General features: G+C 39.8%; 1 protein-coding gene across 1 annotated transcript in view; it reads right to left on the bottom strand.

The window, feature by feature from the left end:
- Positions 1-26,028, bottom strand: part of ALK (ALK receptor tyrosine kinase) — a 319,150-nt gene that overhangs the window by 157,963 nt on the left and 135,159 nt on the right. The window contains exons 6-7 of the mRNA XM_062573543.1: positions 18,026-18,048; positions 11,427-11,628 (exon numbers count right to left, since the gene is read on the bottom strand). Coding sequence (XP_062429527.1) covers positions 11,427-11,628; positions 18,026-18,048 — 225 coding nt within the window. The remainder of the gene's footprint in view (positions 1-11,426; positions 11,629-18,025; positions 18,049-26,028) is intronic.

Here is a 26,028-nt window from a genome sequence, read left to right as displayed (position 1 = left end):
AGAGAATTCATTGTCCATAAAGAAAACAGAAGAGCATTGCCCTTGTAAAAAATGTAGTAAAAAGGCAAGAAATTACAAATGCTGTGAGGAGGATTAGTCATTTAGATACACGAGATACCAAAATTCAACTGTGCAAGCCGCAAATATTCGTCTCTCCACTATACTGATTCATTTTAAGAACAAGTATTATCCAGCATATTGTGCGGAAAAAATCTTCTGCCACAGTGAACAGGTCAAGAAACAAGCTGTAGAAAGCATTGTACAAAGCAGAAATGACAACCCTTTTTGGAAGCTTTGCCTTTATTGTTGATGTCAATCCAAAGCCATGTTTTTGCCAGACTAGTTGCTGATGCTAACGGTTTGCCAATATCAGTACAAAAGGCCTTTTAGACTGTCAGCATTTTCTCACAGAAATACAATTTCTGCTATACCAGACCTGTGCCATAGAAAGTGATAAAATTGTAGAGAAAACAAAGCAAGTCATTTGACAGAAAAATGAGAGGAAAATGCTTTAGAGTATTAGCAATATCAGTTAACACATTCGGTATATCAGTTTTAAATGAAAAGCACTGTAAAACACTAGCATCAAATATCACATTACTCACATTATATATGCAGAAAGAAGGTAGGTTTAACACTTTCCCAGATCATCAAAAGAAAACCAAGCCTCCTCTTTTATAGCAGTAGCAACCATCAGGATCTAAACAGTTTCTTAACTTCAATTTGCTTCAGTTTTTCAATTGGGAATTAATTTGCAAATATCTGTTATATAAATCTATTTTCAAAATGCATAAGTAAACTGCAAGTTAGTGTGCAAGTTTATCAAAGTTTTCACTCTACTTTCTTGAGAGGGGAAACACCTGATTTACTAGCACAAGAATACCGGGCAACATTGTTGGTTAGGCAGCAATATAGAATCGTAGAAGCATAGAATCGGTAAGGTTGGAAAGGACCTCTGGAGATCATCTAGTCCAACCTCCCCGCTCAGCAGGGTCACCTACAGCATGTTACACAGGGTTGCATCCAGGCGGGCCTTGAATCTCTCCAGAGAAGGAGACTCCACAACCTCTCTGGGCAACCTGTGCCAGTGCTCCGTCACTCTCACAGGGAAGAAATTCCCCCTCACGGTCAGGCGGAACTGCCTGCTTCAATTTCTGCCCATTGCCTCTTGTCCTGTCACATGGGAAAACTGAAAAGAGTCTGTCCCTGTCCCCTTGACACCCTCCCTTCAGGTACTTAGTCACATTGATAAGATCACCCCTCAGTCTTTTCCTCCCCAGGCTAAACAGGCCCAGCTCTCGCAGCCGTTCCTCATAGGGCAGACCCTCCTGCCCTCTGATCATCTTTGTAGCCCTACGCTGGACTCTCTCCAGTAGCTCCATGTCTCTCTTGGACTGGGGAGCCCACAACTGGACACAGTACTCGAGATGAGGCCTCCCCAGGGCTGTAGTAGAGGGGCAGGATCACCTCCCTCCACCTGCTGGCAACACTTCCCAATGCACCCCAGGAGACCATTGGCTTTCTTGACCACAAGGGCACATTGCTGTCCCATGGTCAGCACTCCCACGTCCTTCTCTGCAGAGCTGCCCTCCAGAAGGTCAGCCCCCCAGCTTGTACTGGTGCCTAGGCTTACTTCTCCCTAGGTGCAGGACTCTGCACTTGCCCTTGTTGAACCTCAGGAGGTTCCTCTCCACCCAACTCTCCAGCCTGGCCAGGTCTCTCTGAATGGCAGCACAGCCCTCAGGTAGATCAGCCACTCCTCCCACCTTGGTATCCTCAGCAAACTCTGTCCACTCATCCAGGTCACTGATGGATAAATTGAACAGGATGGGACCCAGTCCTGAGCCCTGCGGGATGCCACTAGCCACAGGCCTCCAACTACACTCCATGCCACTGATGACGACCCTCAGAGCTCTGCCTTTCAGCCAGTGCTCAATCCACCTCACCGTCTACTCGTCCAACCCACACTTCCTGAGCTTCTCTAGGAGGATGTTACGGGAGACAGTGTCAAAAGCCTTGCTGAAGTCAAGGTACACAACGTCCACTGCTCTCCCCTCAGCTACCCAGCCAGTCACTCCATCACAGAAGGCTATCAGGTTGGTTAAGCAGGATTTCCCCTTGGTGAATCCATACTGGCTACTCCTGATCACCTTCTTCTCCTCCATATGCCTGGAGATGTCATCCAGGAGCTGTTCCATCACCTTTCCAGGCATGGAGGTGGGGCTGACTCACCTGTAGTTGCCTGGGTCCTCCTTCTTGCCCTTCTTGAAGACTGGAGTGACACTGGCTTTCTTCCAGTCCTCAGGCACCTCTCCAGGTCTCCAGGACCTCTCAAAGATGATGGAGAGTGGCCTGGCAACAATATCTGCCAGCTCCCTCAGTCCCCGTCGGTGCATCCCATCCGGGCCCATGGATCTGTGGATGTCTGGCCTGCCCAGAAGGTCTCTAATCCTATCCTCCTCAACCAAAGGAAAGTCTTCCCTTCTCCAGACTTTCTCCCTCACGTCCAGGCTACAGGATTCTTGAGGGCTGCCCTTAGCAGTGAAGACTGAAGGAAAAGCAGCATTCAGTAATTCTGCCTTCTCTGCATCCCTTATCACCAGGGCCCCTGTCCCATTCAGTAGCAGGCCTACTTTCCCTAGTCCTCCTCTTGCTGCTGATGTATTTGAAGAAGCCCTTCCTGTTGTCCTTAACATCCCTTTCCAGACTCAAGTCCAACAGGGCCTTAGCCTTCCTTGCTGCATCTCTACATACTCTGGCTGCATTCCTATAATTCTCCCAATTTGCCTGTCCCCTTTTCCGCATTCTGTGTACTTTCTTCTTCTGTCTGAATTTGGCCAAGAGCTCCTTGCTCACCCATGCAGGTCTCCTGCCCCTTATGCTGCCCTTCTTACTCAGAGGGATGCACACCTCTTGAGCTTGGAGGAAGTGATGCTTGAATATTAGCCAGCTTTCCTGGACCACCTTCCTTCTAGGGCCTTAACCCATGAGACTCTACCAAGTAGGTCTCTGAAGAGCCCAACGTTCGCTCTCCTGAAGTCCAGGGTTGCAATCCTGCTTGTTGCCTCACTTCTTTCCTGCAGGATCCTGAACTCCACCATCTCGTGGTCACTGCAGCCAAGGCTGCCCCCAACCTTCACATCTCTAACCAGTCCTTCTCTGTTGGTAAGGACAAGATCCAGCAGGACACTCTTCCTCGTAAGCTCCTCCACCATTTGTGACAAGAAGTTGTCATCAATGCGTTGCAGGAGCCTCCTGGACTGTTTGTGCCTAGCTGTGTAGTCCCTCCAGTAGATGTCAGGGTGGTTGAAGTCTCCCATGAGAACCAGGGCCTGTGATCTTGAGGCTACCTCCAGCTGTCTCTAGAAGGCCTCATTAACTTTCTCTTCCTGGTCAGGTGGCCTCTAGTAGACACCCACAATAGTGTCCCCCATGCTAGCCTGCCCTTTGATCTTTACCCATAAGCTTTCAACTGCCTCCTCCTCCTCCACCCCTAGGCGGAATTCGACGCATTCCAGTTGCTCTCTCACATAAAGAGCAACTCCACCACCTCGCCTTCCTGGCCTGCCTTTCCTAAAAAGCACATAGCCATCCATGGCAGCATTCCAGTCATAGATACTATTCTTTAAAGCGAGTATGAGAAAATAGAACTCAAACATTACTGTGCAAGTCATGAAGCAGAACTGAGATAATTTAGGAGTGATATTTGAAAACCTGGCTCAGAACACAGAATAAACAGTAGCATTAGCCACAGTGCCATTAGCACTGCACTAACACTCTTAGTGTCTGGACAGGTTGAGGACATTAGTTTTACATCTTGCAAGGTTGCCAGCATCTGGTTAATCATTTATCTTTGAATCTGAAGGGAGAAATACTACTTGGGAAATATTTTATAGTAGTATAGTAGGATATATTTGCTTTAGTAGGGTAGATTTGTTGGATACTTGAATCCAATCTCTTTGGGTGAGTAGGAGATTCTTAAGATTTAGCAAGGAGAGCCCCAAGGAAATTGTGCACAATGGTAAGACCACAGCTCAAGGTGAGGTAGCAGCAGAAGACACTGCATAGAACACAGCAGAATGTTCTTAAGTTCAAAAATAAGCAGAAGATATAGAAAACAATTATAATGTAGCTTAGTTATAAAATTTTGCCAACAGCAGAATGACACCTTAGCTAGAGGGGAGTAGAAAAATAAGCGGAAACAAGGCTGGCAGTAATTATGAGGTATGCTGCTTAGTCTACAGAAATAAATGTTGGAAGCACTTTGATGGTGGTGGTGGTAGAAGCATACTTGGAAGGTACATAGCAAAGGATCCTAAAGAATTGCTTGCAATTCTAAATGTCATTAGGGATATTTAAATCAGGAAAAGAAAAGAGGAAAAACTCAAAAGGGGGTGCATGTGAGTATGTGTGTGTACATATGCCTGTTGGGTGTGAGGGGGAAACCTTTGTGTGTGGTGGCAGTGGGGGACTGTTTGTTTGTTTTGCTTTTAGGAACTTGAAATTTATCCTGGCTCATATACAAAGACAGGAAGTGTAACATGGGCTAGTGGTAATATGGGACTGCAAAGATTACCTCAGGATAACTTTTTAAAATTGAAATCCTCAAGTAAAGCTGAAACCTCAAAGAGAAAAAGAGAAGATCTATCAAACAGGAGAAAGGAATAAGGGAGGGTGAGGGTATGTAGGGGGGAAAGACTATGGAAAATGAGACTAGCATAACAACCAGAAAAGAGAAGTGTGTAAAAAATTCTGAGGGACACAAAGTACAAAAGTTTAAGATGACAGATTTTTGTGCTCAGGATTTAGACAGTATAAAGTGGGATTAGGTTGGTCAGCATGGTCTGGAGAAATTGTGTCAGCCATAGAAGAAAACGTTTATATTAAGGAATCTTTGGTTTCAAAGGAACACATTTCCAAAACAGCCACTTTCAAAGGTACACCCACACTCTGTGACCATGGTCAGTGTGGCATCATTTCTGTGGGGTCAAATGTGCCACAGTCTGGGATCACAAACAGAGAAGCAATTCCCAGAGCCCAAGGGAGTCACCAACAGGTGCTGGAATTATTTGGGAAGCCACAGGGATTCCTTGTGCCAGGTATGTTGGACATCAGGCTCACCACCTTAATCCTCCTCTACTACAATGTGTCCAGCAGTATATTAAAAGCAGTAGAAAAAAACACTCCACAAATCATCTTTAAAACTGAACTGTTATTTTGACTGCTGAAGAATAGTTTTATTTTTCTTCTGCTCTTCCATTCTCTTCACTTTAAGTGATCTGCAGTGGGCTGAATTTTGATACGTTGGACAGAAATTTTCCTCATTTGCCATTTTTATTTTAACTGCTTTTTAAATATATATATATATATATATAAAAGGAAATTGTAACTGGAAATGCGTTTCACAACCTTGGCCTTCCTGTTTGCATTTTGGATCTAACAAACATCAATAAAAGGCAACATTGCCACCTGTTAACTGTCTAATAACATGTACCAGATGAAAAGAAAGTGAGCTTTCCCTCTGCCTCTGCATTGCCCCCAATGAGTTTTGATCAGTTTGACTGAAACTATAATCAAATGCTTAAAAAAAGCACCACCACCAAAAAACTAAAATAAAATAAAACACCACCCCATCACAATTACTCATTATTAAACCTGCTTTGCTCGGTTCTGGTTGGTTCAAAAGGTCACACAGCACTGTTGCTTCACTATATGATAAACCATAGGAGTGAACAGTAATATTAATGTATTATTCTTTGTAATAAATAGTTTCCTCTCATGTACATGACAGAAAACTCTGTAACAGGAAACAAACTGCTACAGTCCAATCTCAGTTGACAATAAAGCAAATTCTTCTGGAACAGTTTGACAATACTGCTTTGTTGTATTTGAGGCTACATGCAAAAATAAGGCACACTTTAAATCAAACCAGGATCTATAAAAAGGATCCTAGTTTATCTCAATCTCTCGCTGCACTTTAGCAGCACCAAAACTGCTATGAAGTTGTAAATGAAAACATACAGGTATGTCCAAGATATAAAGACCTACCTCCAGCACATTTAAAGACCTGCCTCCAATGCTGAAGTGACAACGTAATCCACATTTAATGACCAAGTGGAAAGAGAAAATAATCTTTTCATACCCTAAGACTTTTGTAGAACAGGTTCATGCTGTTACATAAAGCTTTGAAGAACTCCATTTCACCTCACATATTCTGAAGGACTTTGATTTAAATCTCAGTCACAAAATAAACCAGCAATGAATTCCTCAATGTACCACAAAAAGATAGAGTTAAAGTTTTCCTCAGCTCTCTAGAGTTCAGGTTTTGAAATAATCAAGTTTTTTCATTAGGTGATGAAAAAATTGTTTTCAAATATGAGTATTTGCTATGAAAAGGACTGATTTTTCAAAGATATAAAGGATGATAACTTTTGAGAAGGGATGGGGGAAAGAGACACAAATATACTTCATTCTTTCCACTTAATTTGACAGACTGATAGGGGCTAAGTTGATTAACAGCACAGGGAAAGCTAGAGAAATGCTCATTTTCTATCTGCAGCAGTTGAAGGTCCCCCTCTTAAGCAAGGATTAATGGTACCTGGTCACCTAGGATGGAAAGCTTATTCTCTAATAAATCCATAAAGCCACATTACTTCCAAGTTTTTCTGAATTTCTCAAACGCCTATATTAAGACTGAATGACTTAAACTACAGATTTAGAATTTGCTGGGAGTAAAATGTGTTGTAAATTTTCTGAGACACATTTCAATGCCTAAGAATTAGTTTAAGTACCTGTATCCCAAATATTAACATTTTGGTCTTTCTACTTTTTATGTTTTAGTCCAGGCACCTGCAAAATAAAGACAACACTTTTGTTTTCCTCCAGAACTTAGTGAAATGGTTTGAGGTTTTTTGACCTGAAAATACTGCTTTTAAGGTTAAAGGGTTCCAAGAAAGTAAATTCTTTCTATTAAACCCATGGATCTATGAGAGACTAGTGAAACTACTGGAAAGGAAAAAAAAGAAAAAGAAGAAAAAGGAACAAGAAAAAGAACAAAAGGAACAACATTAGTACAAGAAACTATCTTCAGATTTCAAGGCTCAGGGTCAAATGTGACAGATGATAGTGATTCCTTCATTTATTTTTCTTGACATCTATCAAAGCAATCAATCTTGAGTGAAGTTGTATATGCCATAAAGGGAATAGCCTATCATGACTTGTAGTAAGCTTCAAAAATAGGTGCTGTTTTTCTGTTGGACATGCTCTGTGCAGAAATATGTATGTATGTGCTAAAATAGTGCCTATATAGAGATGTAGTATTTTGTGTTTTTCCTGCTCATATAATCAAACCTCATTTTTTTAAAGAGGCATCTTTTTCTTCACATATTTACATAAAAGTCTTCAGATGAGTATCAAATTTGGCTAAGGCTCTAGACTAGTCTAGAGGTCTTACAGCCCAGAAGCTACGTATTCCTGCAAAGCCACTTAATGTGGCTTGTGTGGATCAGATTAAGTCAAAGGATCTGTAGGTTAGTGCTGACAATTCTATGCTAAGATTCTACCTGTGTCATTTTTAAGGTGTGTGGCTACACAACAGATGATGCTAATCTAATTTACACTGCCTCAGCCTCAACCTCCCTTTGCCTCCAAGTGTTACAAGAATGCGTAGGAAGAGATCATTTCCCATCAAAATAAAGTAAGTACACTCTAAATTGCAATGAAGAAAGGACTGTATAAAGTGCATCATGAGTAGAAAAAATAGCAGTTGTACCTACAGCTAGTAGTATTTGGGGTAAATAAGAAACTGTTGTGCTCTATGGAAGGAATTATAACTATCCTTTTGCCATTACAAAGGATTGATAGCAGTGCACTGATTCTCCCTACTATCATCTGCAGACATTCCTAAGACACAACAGAACTGTAAGAGATAATAGAAGAGACTAACCATAAAAAGAGGTCAGATCAACCAGAAACTCAATCATGCAACAAATTTAATTCTAACAAAATACAATAATGTTTTTTCCCTATAAAAGAGTCATATAGATTGCATTAGGAACTAAATTAGTGAAGGTCAAAGAAAAGTTATTCCAAAAACCAGAAAAAGCAAATGCAGAATAAGATCTTTTTGCTTAAAAAAAAAAGTATAATTCTGTTAATTTGATAAACAGGAACATAATTCTCGTTTAAATATAAAAATTGTTTCAAATAGACGTATAAAAGTTTTTATTATATTTGGCAAAGTTTTTGTAAAATACACAAAAAGAATCCCTTTGTCAGTCTCTGATATTCCATTAACCATGAACTGTTTGCAGCTATCATTTTTGGCATATTCTTCCCAGTGTCTGCTCCATCTGCCCTATCCTAACGCTATATATGCATCTTAAATTATTTAGTTTTCTTCCTGTGCAACATAGATCAGCTTCAGTGAAATGTGTCAAGTAAGAAAATGCAACAAACATGCATCTCCTATAAAACAATTTTTGTTAGGACTAGGCCTGATAATGGAATTAGTACAAATCTAGTCTGCAAACTTGTGCTACTTTTTTTCTAGACAGATTGAGACCACGGGAGCAAGCAGAACACCACTTTATTCTTCATTAGAGTCTTTTTGCGTGCTGAGTATCCATCAAAGTTAGTGTTTTGCATACAAGGACAGCAAGCTTGAACAACACTAGCAAATAAATACTGGATGGCATGCTACTGCCATCATCTTAATAAAGTTTCATGGCTTAATATATATTTTACTTAAAATCAGCTCCACATGCCAACTAAAATCTTTGCTTGTCTGATTTAGCTCCAAATGAAATAATATCTGACAGCATCTACTTTTTCTTAAGTGTACATGAACTGTGAAGAAGCTATGAGGTTAAAAGAGAAAAAGATGAAAAAAAAAAGATACTGACACTGTGCATAATTTGAGATACGAGAAAATCCATCCTGGAATTAATTTATTACTTTACCACTCTCAATGTGCATTTATTTCAATAAAACATGCTTTTCCTGCTGTAAGCCTGATTTTCAGCAATGGCATGGGCTGATATCTACCAAAGTTTCTGGGAACTCCACATGTTTTACACTTTGCTTGAAATACAATATACAAAGTTCACTGAATCAAAGAAATGTCACCTATGACATTTAAAAGTGTTTGCATTTCTAGCACAGGCTCATGATGAAGGAAATCAATTACTTTTCCCCACAGGTAAAATCCCTACAAAATTTTAGAAATCATGCGATTGTAACTTGCTTAAAAAATTCATTACAAAACAACACAATTCTTTGCGATTTCCAAGACAAACTAAAATATTAAACAGAACAGACATCTGTTACAGGACTGCTAGAGTTGATTTAAGAACCTCATTATGTTTGGCCTCTCTTCAGTTATTCTTGATTCTATTTAATGAAAAGAAGATTTTTACAAAAGTCTGTTTTGCATGTTTTGTTATCACAGTCGGGAAAATCAAATATTATCCCTCTAAATAAAGTGCACAGGAATGCTCATTAACTCTGGAATTAAGCCCAGATACAAACAATTTACTGCCACCCTGTCATCTGTTAGTGCAGTGAAGTAGGTATTTGACAATCATTATGTTACCTTTATTTGAGTGAACTATCAGAGCCTGCATGAAGTGGCACCTTCTGCATTGCTGAGTTGTGGGAAAAGCTCCTGCCACTCATGGTAGTGAAACAAGTGCAGAAAGGGAAAAATGAACAGACTAGTTGCTCCTATTGCAAAGTTTTATAGCATACAGACCAAGGAAACATCAGATGTACACAACTAGTGAAACCCAGAGGCATGCACATACTAATCTATGTGCCGTAGAAATGCTGCTGTAGAACAAACTGTAATTCTGTGGGTGTATGGGATAGCTACACTACAACCAAAACCTCCTTCTTTAACAGCACAGGTAACCTGTGCTGTGGTGACAATCTGTCTGCCATCTGCAATGCACAGCTGAGTAGTCCAAACTATCTCTGACAGACAGCACAAGTATGCATTTGTTATAATAGTTAAAAGTGATCTTTCCCTTGCCTTCAAGGTTCTTTATGCTTGGCAACAGCCTGTGATAGTGGTGAGTTCTGCCTGCCCACAGATCCAGGCTAGAGCTCCTCCATGCAGCACAGCAAAGCATTTTACACACAGGAGTATTCTCTGCAAATGCCAAGCAGCCAGTGCAGGAAGCATTTTGCACAAAGCATGTTTATTAGCTGCGACAGAGTACTGCATTTTCAAAGAGCTAAGGAAGAAGACAGCTGCTGCGGCTCCCCTAATTACCCTTCCCCAGACATCAACAGTAATTTACAGTTTGGATGATATTGCTGAAACTAAGTATGATCTAGATCCACACACAAGCTCTCCTCCTCACTTTTATAGGCCATGTGTTATACGAGAATTACAACTATTCAAATTGTTTCTATGAGTCAGGTTATCTCCTGTCAGGTTTTTTATTGCACGTTCTTCTTCTGCTACTGGAAAATACAGAATTTGCTGTAGACAGTAATCAGATAATCACTATATCCTGTTACAAGTATAAGCCAAGAGGATTTGCCATCAGACTTGCTCTCTAATCTATCACATCAAAACAAAGATCATTTGAGATGTTTAGTAAAAAATAATGCTTCTCAATGCACATTCCATGGCATAGAGGTTTAAAAAAAAAATAAAAATCAGTATATAGAACAGGGAGAATGCTGGCTTCACATATATCCAAATTCAGTTGTAAATTACTCTGCTAGCAAAGCATTTAGAAATACATAGTATGTTTGTTCAGCTATTGCTCCTGCTGTTCTGCTGCTAAGCAAAATCTAAAGGAATGCACAGGAAGCCTGATGAATTAAGACATCAACAATTAAGATTAATTGCACAAAGAGGATATAGCATTTCAAACAGTTGCACTCTTGAAAGATCAAAAGCTTTCCTCATTCAGGCAGTGCTCTGAACCGCTTTACTGACAAAAGAGGCCACTTAAAAAAAACAAAATGCAAAAGAAAACTTAAAATTTATGCAGATGCATGAAACTGCAAAAGACCAGTAGCTGTTTAAGCCCAACAACATACTTGGGTAAAGAAGTAGTGAGAAGAAATCAGATGAGGATTAGACAGAAAAGCTTTAAACTTAGGACGAGCATTCACCCTGGATCTGTTCTTGCAAGCACTGGGAATAAGATGTTGACTCACAAGCTCACTATCATGTGGATCCAGTAGTTTGCTGATACTTTGTATAGTAAAATACATACCAGCCTCCAGTGTCTACAATACGTTACCTCTGTGCAAGACCAACATCTACTCAGTGTAGTGTTCTGTTCCACAACAGATGACTAGCAGGCATTTTGAGGCCCTATTACCACAAAACTGTAGCTGTTCTCAGACTCTTAACAGACCCCACTCTCTAACTCTAGCTTGGAGTCAAATGAGAGAAAGGGACTTACCCATTTTTCTCTGGATTTGGCACTGTTAGGATTTCACTGGTGTTTTCATCAATGGGAAGGACCCGAGCAATATATTCTCCACTTTGCTGGAAATACTTATAAACAGCCACTTGAACTGTGCATTGGTCACTGCTGCTTCTCAACCAAGGGCTCAGGATGACCGGGCTTAGGCCATCTGATGCATTGAGGAACAGGAACAAACCTGAGACAGATAAGGCAAGAAAAGAGCTTAAAAAAAAAAAAAAGAAAAAACAAACAAACAAAGAGAGCAGATAAAAACTTGGAATTTTTCTGCCATAGCTCACTCTGCAGCTTTTCCTTACTTCCCAGGCAGCTTAAAATTATCTCTGCTAACCAATCTGGAAAGTTTGCTCATTTTATATTAATCCTATGAAAATCTTCCCAGGCAAGTAACAGTTCAGATTGCCCTTGTATGAGTAATTTAACTCCCAAAAGAAAAGGTACAAAGTGGACAAAGCCATAAATACTAATAGCAGGGAAAAACACCAGAGGAGAACAACAACAAAATCAATCAATCAACCAACATTCTTCCAAAGTTAAGGCTGGAAATGTGATCAAGTTGGATTTTTGTTTTTATGTACTTATTACTTCTTGGACTTCACCTCTATCCCTGAAACTTCTCAGGTGTGGTCTATAGCCAAACATTATGGCCTTGGTTCAATGGGATCCTGATTTGCCAGTTCAGTTATGTATTTGTACTTTATAATTAATCAGGTTTTCTCACCAAAATAAAGAGCACATTCAATAACCCCAGTTTTGTTCTTCTATAAACAGAAGAATGCAGAATTTTCAAGTCATTAGGTTAAAAATCTCACATCATTTTATTTCTTCAACAATTCATTCTAATGTGCTTTTTTCATATGCAGCTAATCCACATTAAACATTTGATTATTATCCAGTACATTGAATCCCTTGGCCAAATTCTATTCCAATATAGTCTGAGTCTTATCCAGTGGGACAGAGGTAATATATTTTCAGCACACTGTAGCTCATTATAGGTAAGTGAAATTACTCCCTTTTGGCAGTTGACCAATTTATCAGATTTCTCAGAGAGCAAGCACACTGGCATGTGTAGTTAGGTAAATGAAAGGGAACAACTCTTGAATCAAGATAACTTCTGATATTCCACAGATTCTTGCAAAACTGTCAGATAATCAAACAATGAGGTTTCACTCCCTGGACTATCCATCAATAAAGTATGCTCATTATTACTTAGAAAATCCAGATCTGATAAACAGCTTAATTTCACAGAGGGAGGAATTACAACCCAAATGGACTGAAGTCTAACCCTCTGTTTAAGTACAGACCGATCTTAACAGGAGCAGAAACTTGTTTTTGTAAAAACCCAGATTGAGACTGAAGAGGAATGATTTTCAAAATAGCTGAGCATATATAACTCAGGAGTCTCCTAAGCATTCAGAAAGTCTACAAAATCCTGTGGAGCTACAATTGGAACCTGCTTATCTTCACCTTGATGTCTAAACTATGGACCAAACTAGACATTCTGAACTCCCATGATAGTCCAAAGAGTAGTTAATATCACCCTAAAATGGATCAGGTGAATAGTTCTTTTGAGATTTTTGTTTTTCTTCCTTCAACTGAGGGTGATGAGCTCATATTTGGGCATCTCACTGTTAGATGCCAATTTAGAACAGGTTAATTGCATTCATGCTCACAAGATGTTCCTTTTGCAAAATTCTGACTTGGCAGTTTGTCTGTGGTCACACAATGTAATAATGGAAGGCCTAAAAATGAAACTGAGATTCTTGTCAACCACCATCTTTCCCTCCCATACACACATTTATCATAAGGAACATTTTTCACCTATTTGTCAAAAGCAGCTTCTTGACATCAGCAGCACGTTAACAACATATCTCAACTAGAAAACATTTGTCTTGCAAGCATCATGGAAATTCAGTAGGTACAGCCTTCTCAGATATCAAGGTTTGTAAGTGGAGAGGAGTGAAATATTAAAAAAAATTCTGTGACTATTGAGTCCTTATGTGAAATAATAGCCTTTAATCTGGTTACTAAAGCAATCATTTGATGAGTTTAAACAAACAACTCCATTATTCTTAGTTATATATACACAATATTTTTGCTGGTCAGTAAAATAAAAACAAAAAAAACTCAGCCATATGTATCATACTTCGCTGGCTCTGTCTTCTGCTTCAAACAAAAGAGAATTAGAGCACTAAATCTTGTAGCTTTAATTGTACCATCCCCATAAGAACACTGCAATCTGTGACATGAAAAAGAACAAAGAGATTTCTGCTGGTGGCAGAAAGATACTAAGCAATGCAATAATTGCTGATGGTAACTTGGCAGGTGCAAGAGCCATTTGCTCATCTTACTGCCTTGCAACAGAGAGTAAGATTTTAAAAATAACAAACAAACAGACAGCTCTTGTTCTTTCTTTTCTTGCAATAGTTCTGAATAAAGAGAGCTTCTAAGTACTTATCCTGACATGGGGCCAGATCTGGAACATCAGCGACATTTAGTAGTAAAGAAGACTGGCTGCTACAACAAATCTGTTAAGTAGTTACTACTCCTGTATTTTGACTAATACTTATTTACAAGGTTTGCTTTCTACAACTGTGGCTTATTACTCATTACGTGGCTAACTCTACTAACTAAAATAAATTGCTCAAAGGAATCTAATTTTGCCATGGTTGAGGCTATATGGCCACAGGATGTTAAGAACAATTTCATACTGAACTGTTCTGAAGTGGTGCCTAGAAAATCACTCCAAGGGATGTGGCTATTACGCAGTATCAGCCTTACCACTGGTACACAGTCCTGTCAGACATCTTATCTTGCTACGCTTTTGTAGAGACCACTTACCTGGGAGAATACTGGAGCTATGACAGAATGCCTCTTAGTTGCCCACCCAACTATCTCGTGGGTAGCATCACTGCCAGCTGTGGTGTTCTCTTTTTGCACTTAGTACCAGTCTAATTCATAAATGCTAAGGAAAGAATCATCAGAACTGCATTTGGCTCTGTTGTTACTGAAATTTTTTCCAAAGTTAAAATGAGAGAGACTTGCTGTGAAACTATATACAAAATGCACAGACTTTATTACACAACAGTATTTGAAGATTCCTGCTCAAAGACTACTAATTACGGAGCAGACCAGTGACTTCCCATAATGACCAAACCTGATGTCTATGGTGTGCATTACACACACTTTTTTCTATATAGGCAGACTCAAAATATCAATTTAGACAAATGCAATTTCATGAATTTTTCATCTCTAAAGTATACACAACCTATTTGCCCATTAACCACATACAAACATATGCACGCACATATATGCACGTATACAGAAAACTAATTGCTGACACAAGTCAAAAATCTTATTTCACTGAAGTTGACAGGACTTACGCTACTGAAATCAATGGCTTCAAACCTGCAAAGGAATAACTTTGGGAAGTGAAAGGAAGTGAAAAATGATACATTTTGAGCACTGATCCTCCTATTCCTCCCTTCCCTTGGAGGAATGATCTTTTAGTTATTTCCTGCTATGAGTTCATGCAACAAACCGGTACGAGATTAATACGAGCACTGAGCACAGTTTCTAGGATCAGATCACAGAATGCTATGTAAAGAGTAAAGGAGCACAATGAAATTGATCTCTTATTCACTGTGTGGGGACAAAAGACTGTTTTGCACCAATGGACTTTTGGGGCAAAATTAGAAGCCAGATTTTCACTTATTTATGAATGAGGCGGAGGAGGGAATCTATGCGGCAAGCTGTATCAGAGGTTCCTGTGTAGATCCTCAAGACTGTTAGATTCCAGCAATGATTTCCTTGCACTTATTTTCTCTTACTAGATCCTAGCTCTAATAAGGCTCTTGAGATCTCACTGGGTGAATACCTAGAAAAAGCATTGTAGCTTCAAAGAAGCTTCTGCTGTTATTTAGATATCAAGAGATATAATCTGAGATGAAAGGCTCCTTCATGTACATGCTGACAATATCATATTCTACTATTTATATGAGTAAGTGGTTAAACACAAAACACCAAAAAACATAAAATCAGGCTCTTTTCCCTCTCTGTTTCTTCCCAGCTAAGCAACATGAATAGACGGAAGGAACCCATATTTAACAGTATGGCACAGCGTAGGTCTTGTAATCGCTAAAACAGAACAAGACTCTGAACAGTCTATTTACTCTTCAGAAAGATATTCATCAATGAGATATTCCAGAATTTTCTATTTACAGATTTTGAATTGACTCTAGTTGCAGAGTGTAGTGCTGCCATTAAAGAGGTAAAGTTAAAATAATTAAATTGTAACTAGATATCTAGCCTCAGACCCAGGTACTTCGCATTTCCTTGTTGATGAGCTCATTCATCATGATCACGCAGAACCATGTGGCAGCAGCGTGAACAGTATTCAGTCTTTTGCACCAACTACATCTGTATTTGAATTATACGAGAGAAACGCTAGTAGCTGATATTGCTATGTTGCTTTAGAGACAGTTGGTCTAAACTGCAAATACTTTACTTTCTACAGTCCTTTTAAACACTCTCAAGCTGTGGAAGAAACTTACCAGTGTTACTCAGCTCCTAACTATATTCTCCCCTACTATTTTAGTACCTGTGTAACACAATGGTTTTCCTTGTGCTCATGTGTTGTGTCTGATAAAGTCTCTAGTAACTTGCCATCACTTCAGAAAAACACACAAGATATTTAAGCTTAAGGACAAGCAATTATTGCAGTTAACATGAAAGCAACATTACAAGACAAATTAATATCTCCTGCCTGAAAAAAAAATGCTGTTAATACTTTGGAAGCTTGTTTACAGCATTTTAACATTTGTGATGCAAAAAGGGAAGGATGGCTGATCGGTTTAGTAGCAGTATATTTTTAAGATGATGAAGGCAACTTAAATTGGGCTGTTCAGGACTGGTAAGGCAGCAGGGGTATTTGTAAAGAAGAAAATTGATGCTAATGTACTGTTTGCATACAGCTATATTATGAATAAAGCATCTGTCCAAAAAAGTTTTGAAGTGTAAGGGTGTAGACTGATAAGACAGTAAATCAAAACTGTGTCAACAACAAAGACTCTTCCTGACACCTTTGATCCAAAAGTCTTGTCTGACACAGATGCAAAGAACATCTGCAACTCATGATAGCAAATGCTAAGGTGAAGTTGAGACATTCAAAAGATATAACTCAAGAGCTATCACTTGGCACTAGGCATTGGGCAAATTTACCAACCTATAGTTAACCCTTTCAAAAGCTAGTTAACTGGTAACTACTTAATAACTTTGAATGGACCTTGGCAACTGTTCACAGCCTAAGTCCTTCCTAGCCAGGCTTCACGGCAAATGCAGTAAAGAGCCAGGTCACGTACTTCTGCTAAGCAACATCATGTTGATAAGCAAAGTCAGTGCTATCCTATTGTATCTTATCTGAGGCAGTCATGTAGCAGAGATGGTTGTGTCCCAAAAAAAGCAGCAGCTTGAGAAGCTGCAATGAAAAACAAGGCTCTCCAGGGTATCATTGCTGCAGGGAATGCCAGTCCACTCTTCCAGGACATACAAATAGAACAAGATCCCCATCTTTTGTCTGAAGTCTAAGGTTTTCAGCATTAGATGTTCTTTCATATCAGAAAACACATATTCAAACATGATCATAAAGTAACATCAAATAGGACAGGGGGACTTAAAAATCAGTTCCAGAAGTGGCACGCCTTAGATTTCATGAAGTGAGTTCACATTATTTAAAATAAATAACAACAAACCCAAGCCAATAATACATACACACACACACATACACACAGATATTTGATGTAAATTAAAGCATCCTCATGCCAACTGCCAATTCGAGCAGATTTTTTTCTCTAATTACCAAAGACCACAGTTTTGTTAGTTTAACTTATTGTCTGGAAAAGCAAGGCTCAGAACAAAGTTAGGCTGACTTAATCTGATCATAGTTATAAAACAGCAATTGAACAACTTTTTGCAAAACTGATAGATTGTTATTCTGAACATAAACTCCATGTTCCTTATTACCTTTTGCAAGTTCAATACTGCACCAGATTAAATGAGAGCTGTAAAAACTATTAACAGCCAATGTCTGTTAGATACTGTATAGAAGAAAAAAAAAAAAAATCAAGTTTTATGGTCTTTGGCAATACTGACTGGAAAGGACATTTCCACTAGTATCACAAAATATTCCACAGACCTGGGCTTTGGCTTCTTCACTGTACACTCAACTTTTAAGTTAACTATTCAAGCAGAACTCTCACAGCAGGAGCTCAGTAGCAGGTAAAAGCCATGGAAGAGCTGCACTCTCACTGACTGAATGACAGCACTGAGAAAAGACTTTTTCAAGGTTTAATTATAAGAATTTTCAAATTGCCTCATCAAGCCACTGAAACATCCTGAACACTAAGAATATGACTAGTCTCCAGTGCTGAGTGCAATGCAACTGCATAAGCACAGAAGATTTGCAACTTTTTACTTACATCTGACCTAAAATTCATGAAGTAACAGACTATGAATTATAAAATTTGGAGCTGAACAATACTTAACAATCTAATTATGGTAATTGGATGATATCTTACCCCTTTTGAACTCAATCAGAGTTCTTACTATTAACTTAAATAGAACCAGGATTCCACTCCTAATGCTTAGCATGTTTCTCTAGAATGTAAGCCTGTTTCTCTAGATGATGCAAGAGCAATTCACAAATACTAATGAATTCACAGAAACTCCTGTGAGAGTATAACACATTTCACAAATGGGCAAGGTAAGGCAGAGAGATTAAACAATTGCGGACAAGCCTGTGGCCAAAACAGGCATGAGAGCAGAGACCTGCAAGATTACCTATTCAGGAATTTTAAATTTCCTAAATATAAAAAGGGATGGGGTGGGGGCCTGAAGACTGAAACAAAGCAAAATAAAGTCAAAGTCTGTCTTCAGTAAGGCAGCAGGCATATTTAATTTGCCCTATATAATTCTGCTTGAATTCAAAGTGTTCACTCATGTAAATCCATGTCCCTTAAACAACCAGTATTTACTGTGATCACTGAAAAATGCAGCACTACATGAAGCTGGGAATTAGGAGCCATCCGTTTTCTCACACTTCAATCCCAGAAAATTTCCCTATTAATCTACCTAGTCTCTTAAAGCAACTCTGAAGCCTTACATACACAAGGAGCCGTCTCAAAACAGTAAACTTCACTCAGCTCTTCTGTAAGTTTCCTTTTTTCTCTCCTAGAACTCAAGCTAGTGTGTGAGCTGAAGACAAAAGGAATGCTGTTAGACCACAGGCAAAACATACTGTCATTATTTATCAGTTTAAATTGCAATAATCACTAGCCCTCCTTCCCCCATATGGAAAGCTGAATCGCATCACATTACATACTTTAGACATGCAACAGTAAAAGATGGTTTTTCTCCTAAAGCAGTCTAGTCAGTTTTCCAGTAGGGAAAAGTCAGAAGGAAGAAGAAAACAACTTAAAGCTCCAGGTATTGCCTTCAGTAGTGGTAGCTAGAGCCAGATGCTGTTACAGCCCAATTCCTAAATGACCCAGCATGTTTGCTCCCAGCTGAAAAGCACTCAACTGAAAAAAGCAGTTAGTTAATTAAAACCTTAAAATTCAATACTAAAATTAAAAATCTTTCCTAGAGAATGACAAAAGAGTGTTTAAATAATTTAGCCGGGCACAGCTGATTAACCAATATGCATCTTCTCTTTTGGTGCCGACAAAGGCAAACAGCAAGTTACTTTTGAGATCTCTGTTTTGAGACTAGAAGATTGGAGAATTTCCCATCATTGTGAGCAAGAAACAAAGACCTAGAGGGAAAGCTACAAGGAAGCTGGTTCCGTCAATAAAAACAGAGAGGTAGAATGTGTTTCCAATACTTCCTAGTGCGCACGGCAGTTAAGGGAAGGATGAGAAAGAAAGCCTAATACGGTACCTCTAGTTACGACTTTGCCCTGCAGTGTGCTTATTTGATTACACTCAGGAGTCTAAAAGCTTAAAAATTAAGAAGTCTGACAATACTCTGACATACAAGTATCTGAAAAGAAATGTGTCTGGAATAAAATGGGTATTACAGCCATTCACCGTGCTGTAATGTCAGAACCCACACCAAACAAGGAGCAAGTTTTGTGAGTTACCCCCAGAAGAACTAGAAATATATAACAGAAGGGCAAAATTATAGCTATACGGTATAGTCATTCTCATTTTTTTGCCTTGTGCCAGGATTAAGCTTGTCACATAAGGGCTGCCATGTCAATCTCAAGTGCACAAGAGTCCTAGCTCATACCCTCAGAGAATCATTAATTTGGTTCAAAGACAAATAAATCTTGAAAAGACAACATGTTTTGATGTCTTTTACATTTTAATCTCTCCTTGTCAGCCTCTCCACATACATGTATAGAGACAACTAGCAGGCCAACTCTCCTCAAAGGTATTGGGAAAGATAATGATCCTATCCAGAGCTCATTGAATCTTGGACAATATAAAACTTGTCTCTAAATCCCTGCCTATGCTGCTGGCTTAGCTAGCCTTCTGCCATTCCTAGTCTCCATGCCTTACAGTTATCAACTCTGCACATCAATTTTGTCTGGCAAGCCCATTTTGACACATTTTTTAGCTCCAGGGCTTCCTTATATTTTCTGTGCTTTTGTAAGTCCTTGCTGCAAGGACACAAAAAGAGTGGCTTTGCACACTGATTACAGATGGCAAGAAATGGAGGTTGCACAAGCTTTTTGTGGCCCAGTCTTCTCATTCCCTCTTACTGATTGCTACTTTTCCTTCTGCTGATTCAAAAACCCCACTTGATGTTTATGTAGAGGAGGAAAGCAAGCTTCACCCACACACTCCTTATCAAGGAACAGACAAGAAAGGGGACAATGTTTTTTTGCCCCCAGGCCTGAGAATGGGTTAAAGCTTCTCTGTACATTGACAGACATAGCCAAAAGCTTCCTGATAGTCAATGAAATTTGACAATTCATAAACTCACCTGGATCTTAGTGGATTTCATAAATCTGAGTTTCGTAAACTTTTTAAGATAAACTATGACTCAAATCTGCTTTCTAAAATAAGCATCAATCTTTCTTGAACCCATGAGAAATTCTCAGACTTCTTCCTGTTTTTTTGTATGCCAGAATAGATAGAATCACTGGCTTTGTTAACAAAGAACAACTTATTTAAGAAACAAAACACATTTATCTCCTTTACAATGGTTGATAAACAAGGAGACTTTTTTTCAACTTCCATCTAAGCTCCCTTCTTTTCTTATTTACTGGGCCCACAACTTCTATGTCTCACCTATGCAAGGCACAGAAACATTTCCTCATTAAATAATAACTGATTTAGTTCAGCTTATTCAAGAGAACCTGAAACAATGGTTAGATCACAATCATGGATTTCTGACAATAGCTCCTTAAAATCACAGAAAGATGAACACGGTGTGTTATTTATGCTGCGGGGCAGTGCACCCAGCAGAGTCCTTTACATTTCCAGCCCTGGGCTTCTGTCAATTATGCATTCTGGCTGCATGTAAAGATGAGACAGGTCGGACATGCACCCTTCCTCTATATGCTCTAGCATTTTGGAAGAATAGCCCAACACAGGCAAAGAAAGAACTGCAATCTCTTGGTTTGACTGTGGAAACAGAGTCCAGGAGGAACTTACACATGATTAACGTTCCCCAGGCCTCCCTATCTTAAGCCATTTGAGCACTTTCAGAAAGTGTTATCCAATAACACAGTTAAATTTCACATTTAGATAGCATTTTATAATTTCAAAATTTTGTGCAAACTGATTAAACCTCAGGACCCTCAAAATCCATTTTGCATATAAGGAAACACAGTTCAGAAGTGAGGTGACTTGCCTACTTCATGCAGTAAATCAAGCACCACACAGAATCAGTATTTTGAATCACTTGACTGTCAACTACATTATCTGTGACGGCAAAAGTCATTTGAAAGTGCTGTTTTCACCTGCTTCTTGCAGTTAGCTCTTTAATTAAAATTCTACCTGATATGCTTAACCTATGAAATAAAATAATTTCCTTTTTTATTGTAGAGGTGGTAACACAGATGAAGGAGGATGGTTCAGATGAAGGCAGTGTGTCATAGTGAGATCAGAGCTCAGACTGGACTCCAGAACCCTGGATACAGTTATGGCCTCTGAAGGGCCTTTCATTACAAGGAAGGAAATGACCTGCCCATTACTGTTATTATTTTATAACAGAATCATTGACTCACATGAATTGGAAGAAGGGACCTCTGCATCTCTCTTGCCCAACCTTCTGTTCAGAGTAGGACCATCAATAGCAGATGACCAGGGCAGCTGCAGCTTGGTCAAGCCACATCCTGAAAACCTCCAGGGATGGAGGTCCCACAGCCTCTCTGGGTAACCTGTCCCAGCACCGCACCACCCTCCTAGTGCAAAACTCTTCCCCAACATCCAGCCTGAACCTCCCAAACTGCAAACTCTGGCCACTCCTTCTTGTTGTATCATCTTCTTGTGTTGCCTGCTACTACTGAGATAGATTGGGTTCTGCTGTCTTCATCAGACTTCTCCATACTTCTTCAGCAGAAGCAGTTGTAGGCTGCTCCCCTCTTAGTCGCCTCTTTCTCAGCCTTAGCAAGCCCGGTTCCCTTGGCCTCCCCTCAGGGACGACGTGCTTGAAGTCCCTGGCTATCCTGGTAGCTCTCCCCAGCCCTGCCAATTTCTCCACATCCCTCTCGACCTGCGAAGGGGAGCTGAGGCTAGACACAGTAACCCAGGTGCGGCCCTCACCACCTGCGGTAGAGGGCAGTGGTAACAATTCCTCTCAGTGCTAGCCATGTGCCTCCAAACACCACCCAGTGTGCCGCCTTCCCTATTTGTGATGGTTTGGTGTCCTCTGTAACCCTCGGGCCCTCTCCAGCAGGACGACTCAACCCATTGCTTCCCAGCCCACACTGCTGCAGGAGGCCCCATGCCAGGTGCAGAGCATCACCTTCCTCCCTGGGGGGATTCACGAGGCTCCTGTTAGCCCAGTCCTCAAGTTTGCCATGGTCCCTCTGGAGCAAAGCTCTGCCATTTGGTGTGTCAGCCAAGCTCCTCCTCATTCTCTCAATTTGGTATCATCCGCAAATTCACCCAGTGGCTCATCACCTAGGTCATAGATGAAGATGCTGAACACTACTGGCCCCATTCTGCTCCTTGCTGGCTCCCAATGGACATGAAGACATTCAGCATGAGCCTTTGAGACTGACAGTCCAGCTGGTTTTCAACCTGCCCTACAGGCTGTTCATCCCATAGGCTTCCTCACCTCCCAAATGACATTGTTGGGGGAAGATGGTGACTTAGATCTTACTACAACCAAGGTAAAGTACATCCACTGTTCCCCTTTGTCCACACAGCCAGTCATTTGACATAGAAGGCCATCAGACTGATGAACCATGATTTGTCCTTGATAGACCCATGCTGACTACTCCCAATTATTTTCTTGTTCTTTACTTGTTTAGGAATAGATTTCAAGAGGATGTGCTGCACATTCCTTTCAAGAATTCATGTGAGGCAGACCAGCCTAAAGTTTCCTTCATCCTCTGTTTTGCCCTTCTTAGAGATGAATATAATACTGGCCTTTTCTGGTTGTCAAAGACCTCTTTCAACAGCAATGATTTCTCATAGATGTCAGACCTTACAGTCACCTCAGCCCACTCTTTCAGCATACTTGTGTATCCACTCCATGGATTTGAATCCAGCTTCTCTAGCTAGTCCCTAATTTGATGCTCCCCATCAGGGAGCAGGCAGTGTTAGCTGCCCCTTTCCTGAAACCATGCTGTTACACGCAAAAGTCTGAGAGCAGTCTTTACCTGCCAAAGTACAAAAGTGCATTGAGTACTTCACCTTTACAATATCATCTGTCACTAAGCTGACTGTCATAAATGTCAGCACCTCTTTCTAAAAATGCTTTAATATATACTGAGGAAGAGTAATGTATTATTTTTAACACATACTTCTTTAGGGCTTTAGGAGTCTCACTGAAGGCCAAACCTCTTTACAGATAATGCCTAAGAAGACAGAACCCTGTGCCAAAGAGCCTAAGAGAATGAGAAAAAAGACAACTGGTAGCTATGAATGCACAGTGACTACAGTACACAATAAAACAATGAGGAGCTTCAGTCATATCAACAGTGACCAAAGCACATGCATCTCAAAACAAAATATTTTCCCTATAATAACAAACCATAATTTCTGTGCCTCACATCTTCTCTTCAGTTTGCTCCTCTCACTTGGATTGCACTGTGATTAATTTAGAAATCACATTTATGGTGGAAAGGAGTTACTTCTTCTTTAGTAATTCTACAAACTGCCTAACCCACTCTTGGACTCCGAATAAAATTACCTGACTGGAATAATAGGACACTGCTGTTAGCAGCACAAACAACCAAGCTCTGCGTTCTTCTTGCAGGCAAATATCCAGGAGGCTTCAGTATGGGTTTCACATGAACACAAACTACAGAAGTTCCAGATCCCAATGAATATCATGGATGAAAGGCTGTACAACTCTTGCTCTAAAATTCCAAAAAGCCACAGACACAGGGATATCTGTCCACCGAACAAAGCATGCCAATCATCCTTACCTGTTATAATTCTACTTTCAGAATGCCTGTAAATCAATTCTACTTTTACAAAGATAATTTCTTATCTTAAAAAATAACAAAATTGGACAGCAAAAACCCTAAGTATAAAGGAGGAACTTTACTCGGAATTCAACTAAACAGAATTAACCACAGTTCTTCACACAAGTTTCTTCTTCATAGAACCACCAGAAAAGAATAATAAAAAGTCTTTGAAATGTCATCCCAACCCAACTTAGAATTTCTGTCTCACAATCAAAGCAAGGAAGTGATATACCTTATTGTTGGGGGGCGAGGGGGATTGGGAAAGCCCCAGAAAGTGGTACAGACTCTTCTAATCACCTACATTCACTTTTCATTCTTATTGAAATTACCTAGTAAGAGCAATTCAAATATTCAGACTCACCATTCTGTTGGCATTCTCAACAAATTACCTTTAGCTCACTGACATTCTGATTTCTTAGAAACGGAGTTACACTAAAAAGGTTATGACTCACGTATCTATCTTGCTTGGTTACAATTACTCCATCATCTTTTCACTTCCCTAAGATACAGCATAAGTCAGAAATTCCATTCTAGCTGTTTCCTGTTGGCTGAAGACAGAGGGAAGTATTATCTTATTAAAAGAGTATCTCCCTACTCCAGTTTTAGCCAGGAGATAACAGAACAAGGACTGGATGGTAGACTGATTTTGAAATGGCTCACACCTAAATTTTACCCAGCCCAGGACAGCACTCAAGAGTTTAGAAGCTGCCTCTATCTGACAGAATGATTCCAGTTGATGGTTTCTGTGTGTCCATATCTCAAAGCCACTACTCTTATCAGCACTGAAGCAAGACATTTTGGTGATATAAATGTCACTTGCATGGTTCCTGTACTGCAGATACACAGTGACTTTTGACCTCTGTGCTGTTAGACTCCACCTGCATTAAAACCTGAATACCTCCTAGTGCTTACCCCTATAGAGCAAATATCCCAGTGAATGTTACTTTTGAAATGAACAGGTGCATTAGCCAGAATATGCAAGAAGTATAGAAGAGATTTATGAGCCCAAAGAGGTCTGATCCATACATGGGAATAGCTTAACTTGAGGCAACTATTCTTGCCCTTAGCTCTTCACCCTGGCTCTAGTGCAGGGATGGCTTACCTGCTAGTGAAGCACTAGCAGGAACACTTTAGTTCACAACCCAATGCAGTGTAGTAACCTGGCACAGCATTTTATACAGTCTAGTCTACACGGAAGTAAGAAATAAACAAAGCAAATTTAAAGTACTTCTGGGAAATCATCCACGCTGTCTTTAAATTGACGAAGGTTACTGGTGTTCCAGATAAAGATGAGGAGAGATGCTTGAGACTTAGTTTTAATGAGACTGAGGTGCTTTTAAAAGCTAGTAGACACTGCAAACCACTATATTATTATGGGAGGAGAGACATTACCTGCCAATTCACTTTTACCCTGTTATATAATTTGCATTACACCTGCAGGTCAGTTTTCTTCGCGTGACTATACTCCCTCCCTTTCTTAATTGGCTGCATTAGCACAAAGCTACCAAAACTTATTGCAAAGGGTAAGTTATTTAAACTTGGTCAAAATTCTGCTTTTCTTGACTTCAAGCAAAACCTTGTGACCACCTGTCAAATGATCCAATGTTCAGTAAACCCATGTTTTCTTAAAGCATCACTTCTAGCCTTAAATCAATCTGACAGTCTTCTTTTAAGAATGAAAACAAATTCCCCTAAGAATAAACTTCTAGAGCCAGCAGACATGTAAGCTGTAATACAACAATGAGGAACAAACGGAGTTCTCCTATTTCTTGTGACATCCAGCCTCATAGGATTTACCACTATTGCTTTTCAATAACCTGAGTCTTACACAGAATGAATGTGCTATAGGCTGTTACACAGTTGTTGGCAGAGACTCCATAAAGGTTACAGGAGATGCCCAAGCTTCATTGAATAGATCCCCCTCTCTCT

Source organism: Rhea pennata, chromosome 3 (genome assembly GCF_028389875.1).
Source record: "Rhea pennata isolate bPtePen1 chromosome 3, bPtePen1.pri, whole genome shotgun sequence".
NCBI classification, from domain to species: Eukaryota; Metazoa; Chordata; class Aves; order Rheiformes; family Rheidae; genus Rhea; species Rhea pennata.
Note: the sequence above shows the minus strand (reverse complement) of the source record. Positions and strands in the feature narration are given on the sequence as shown.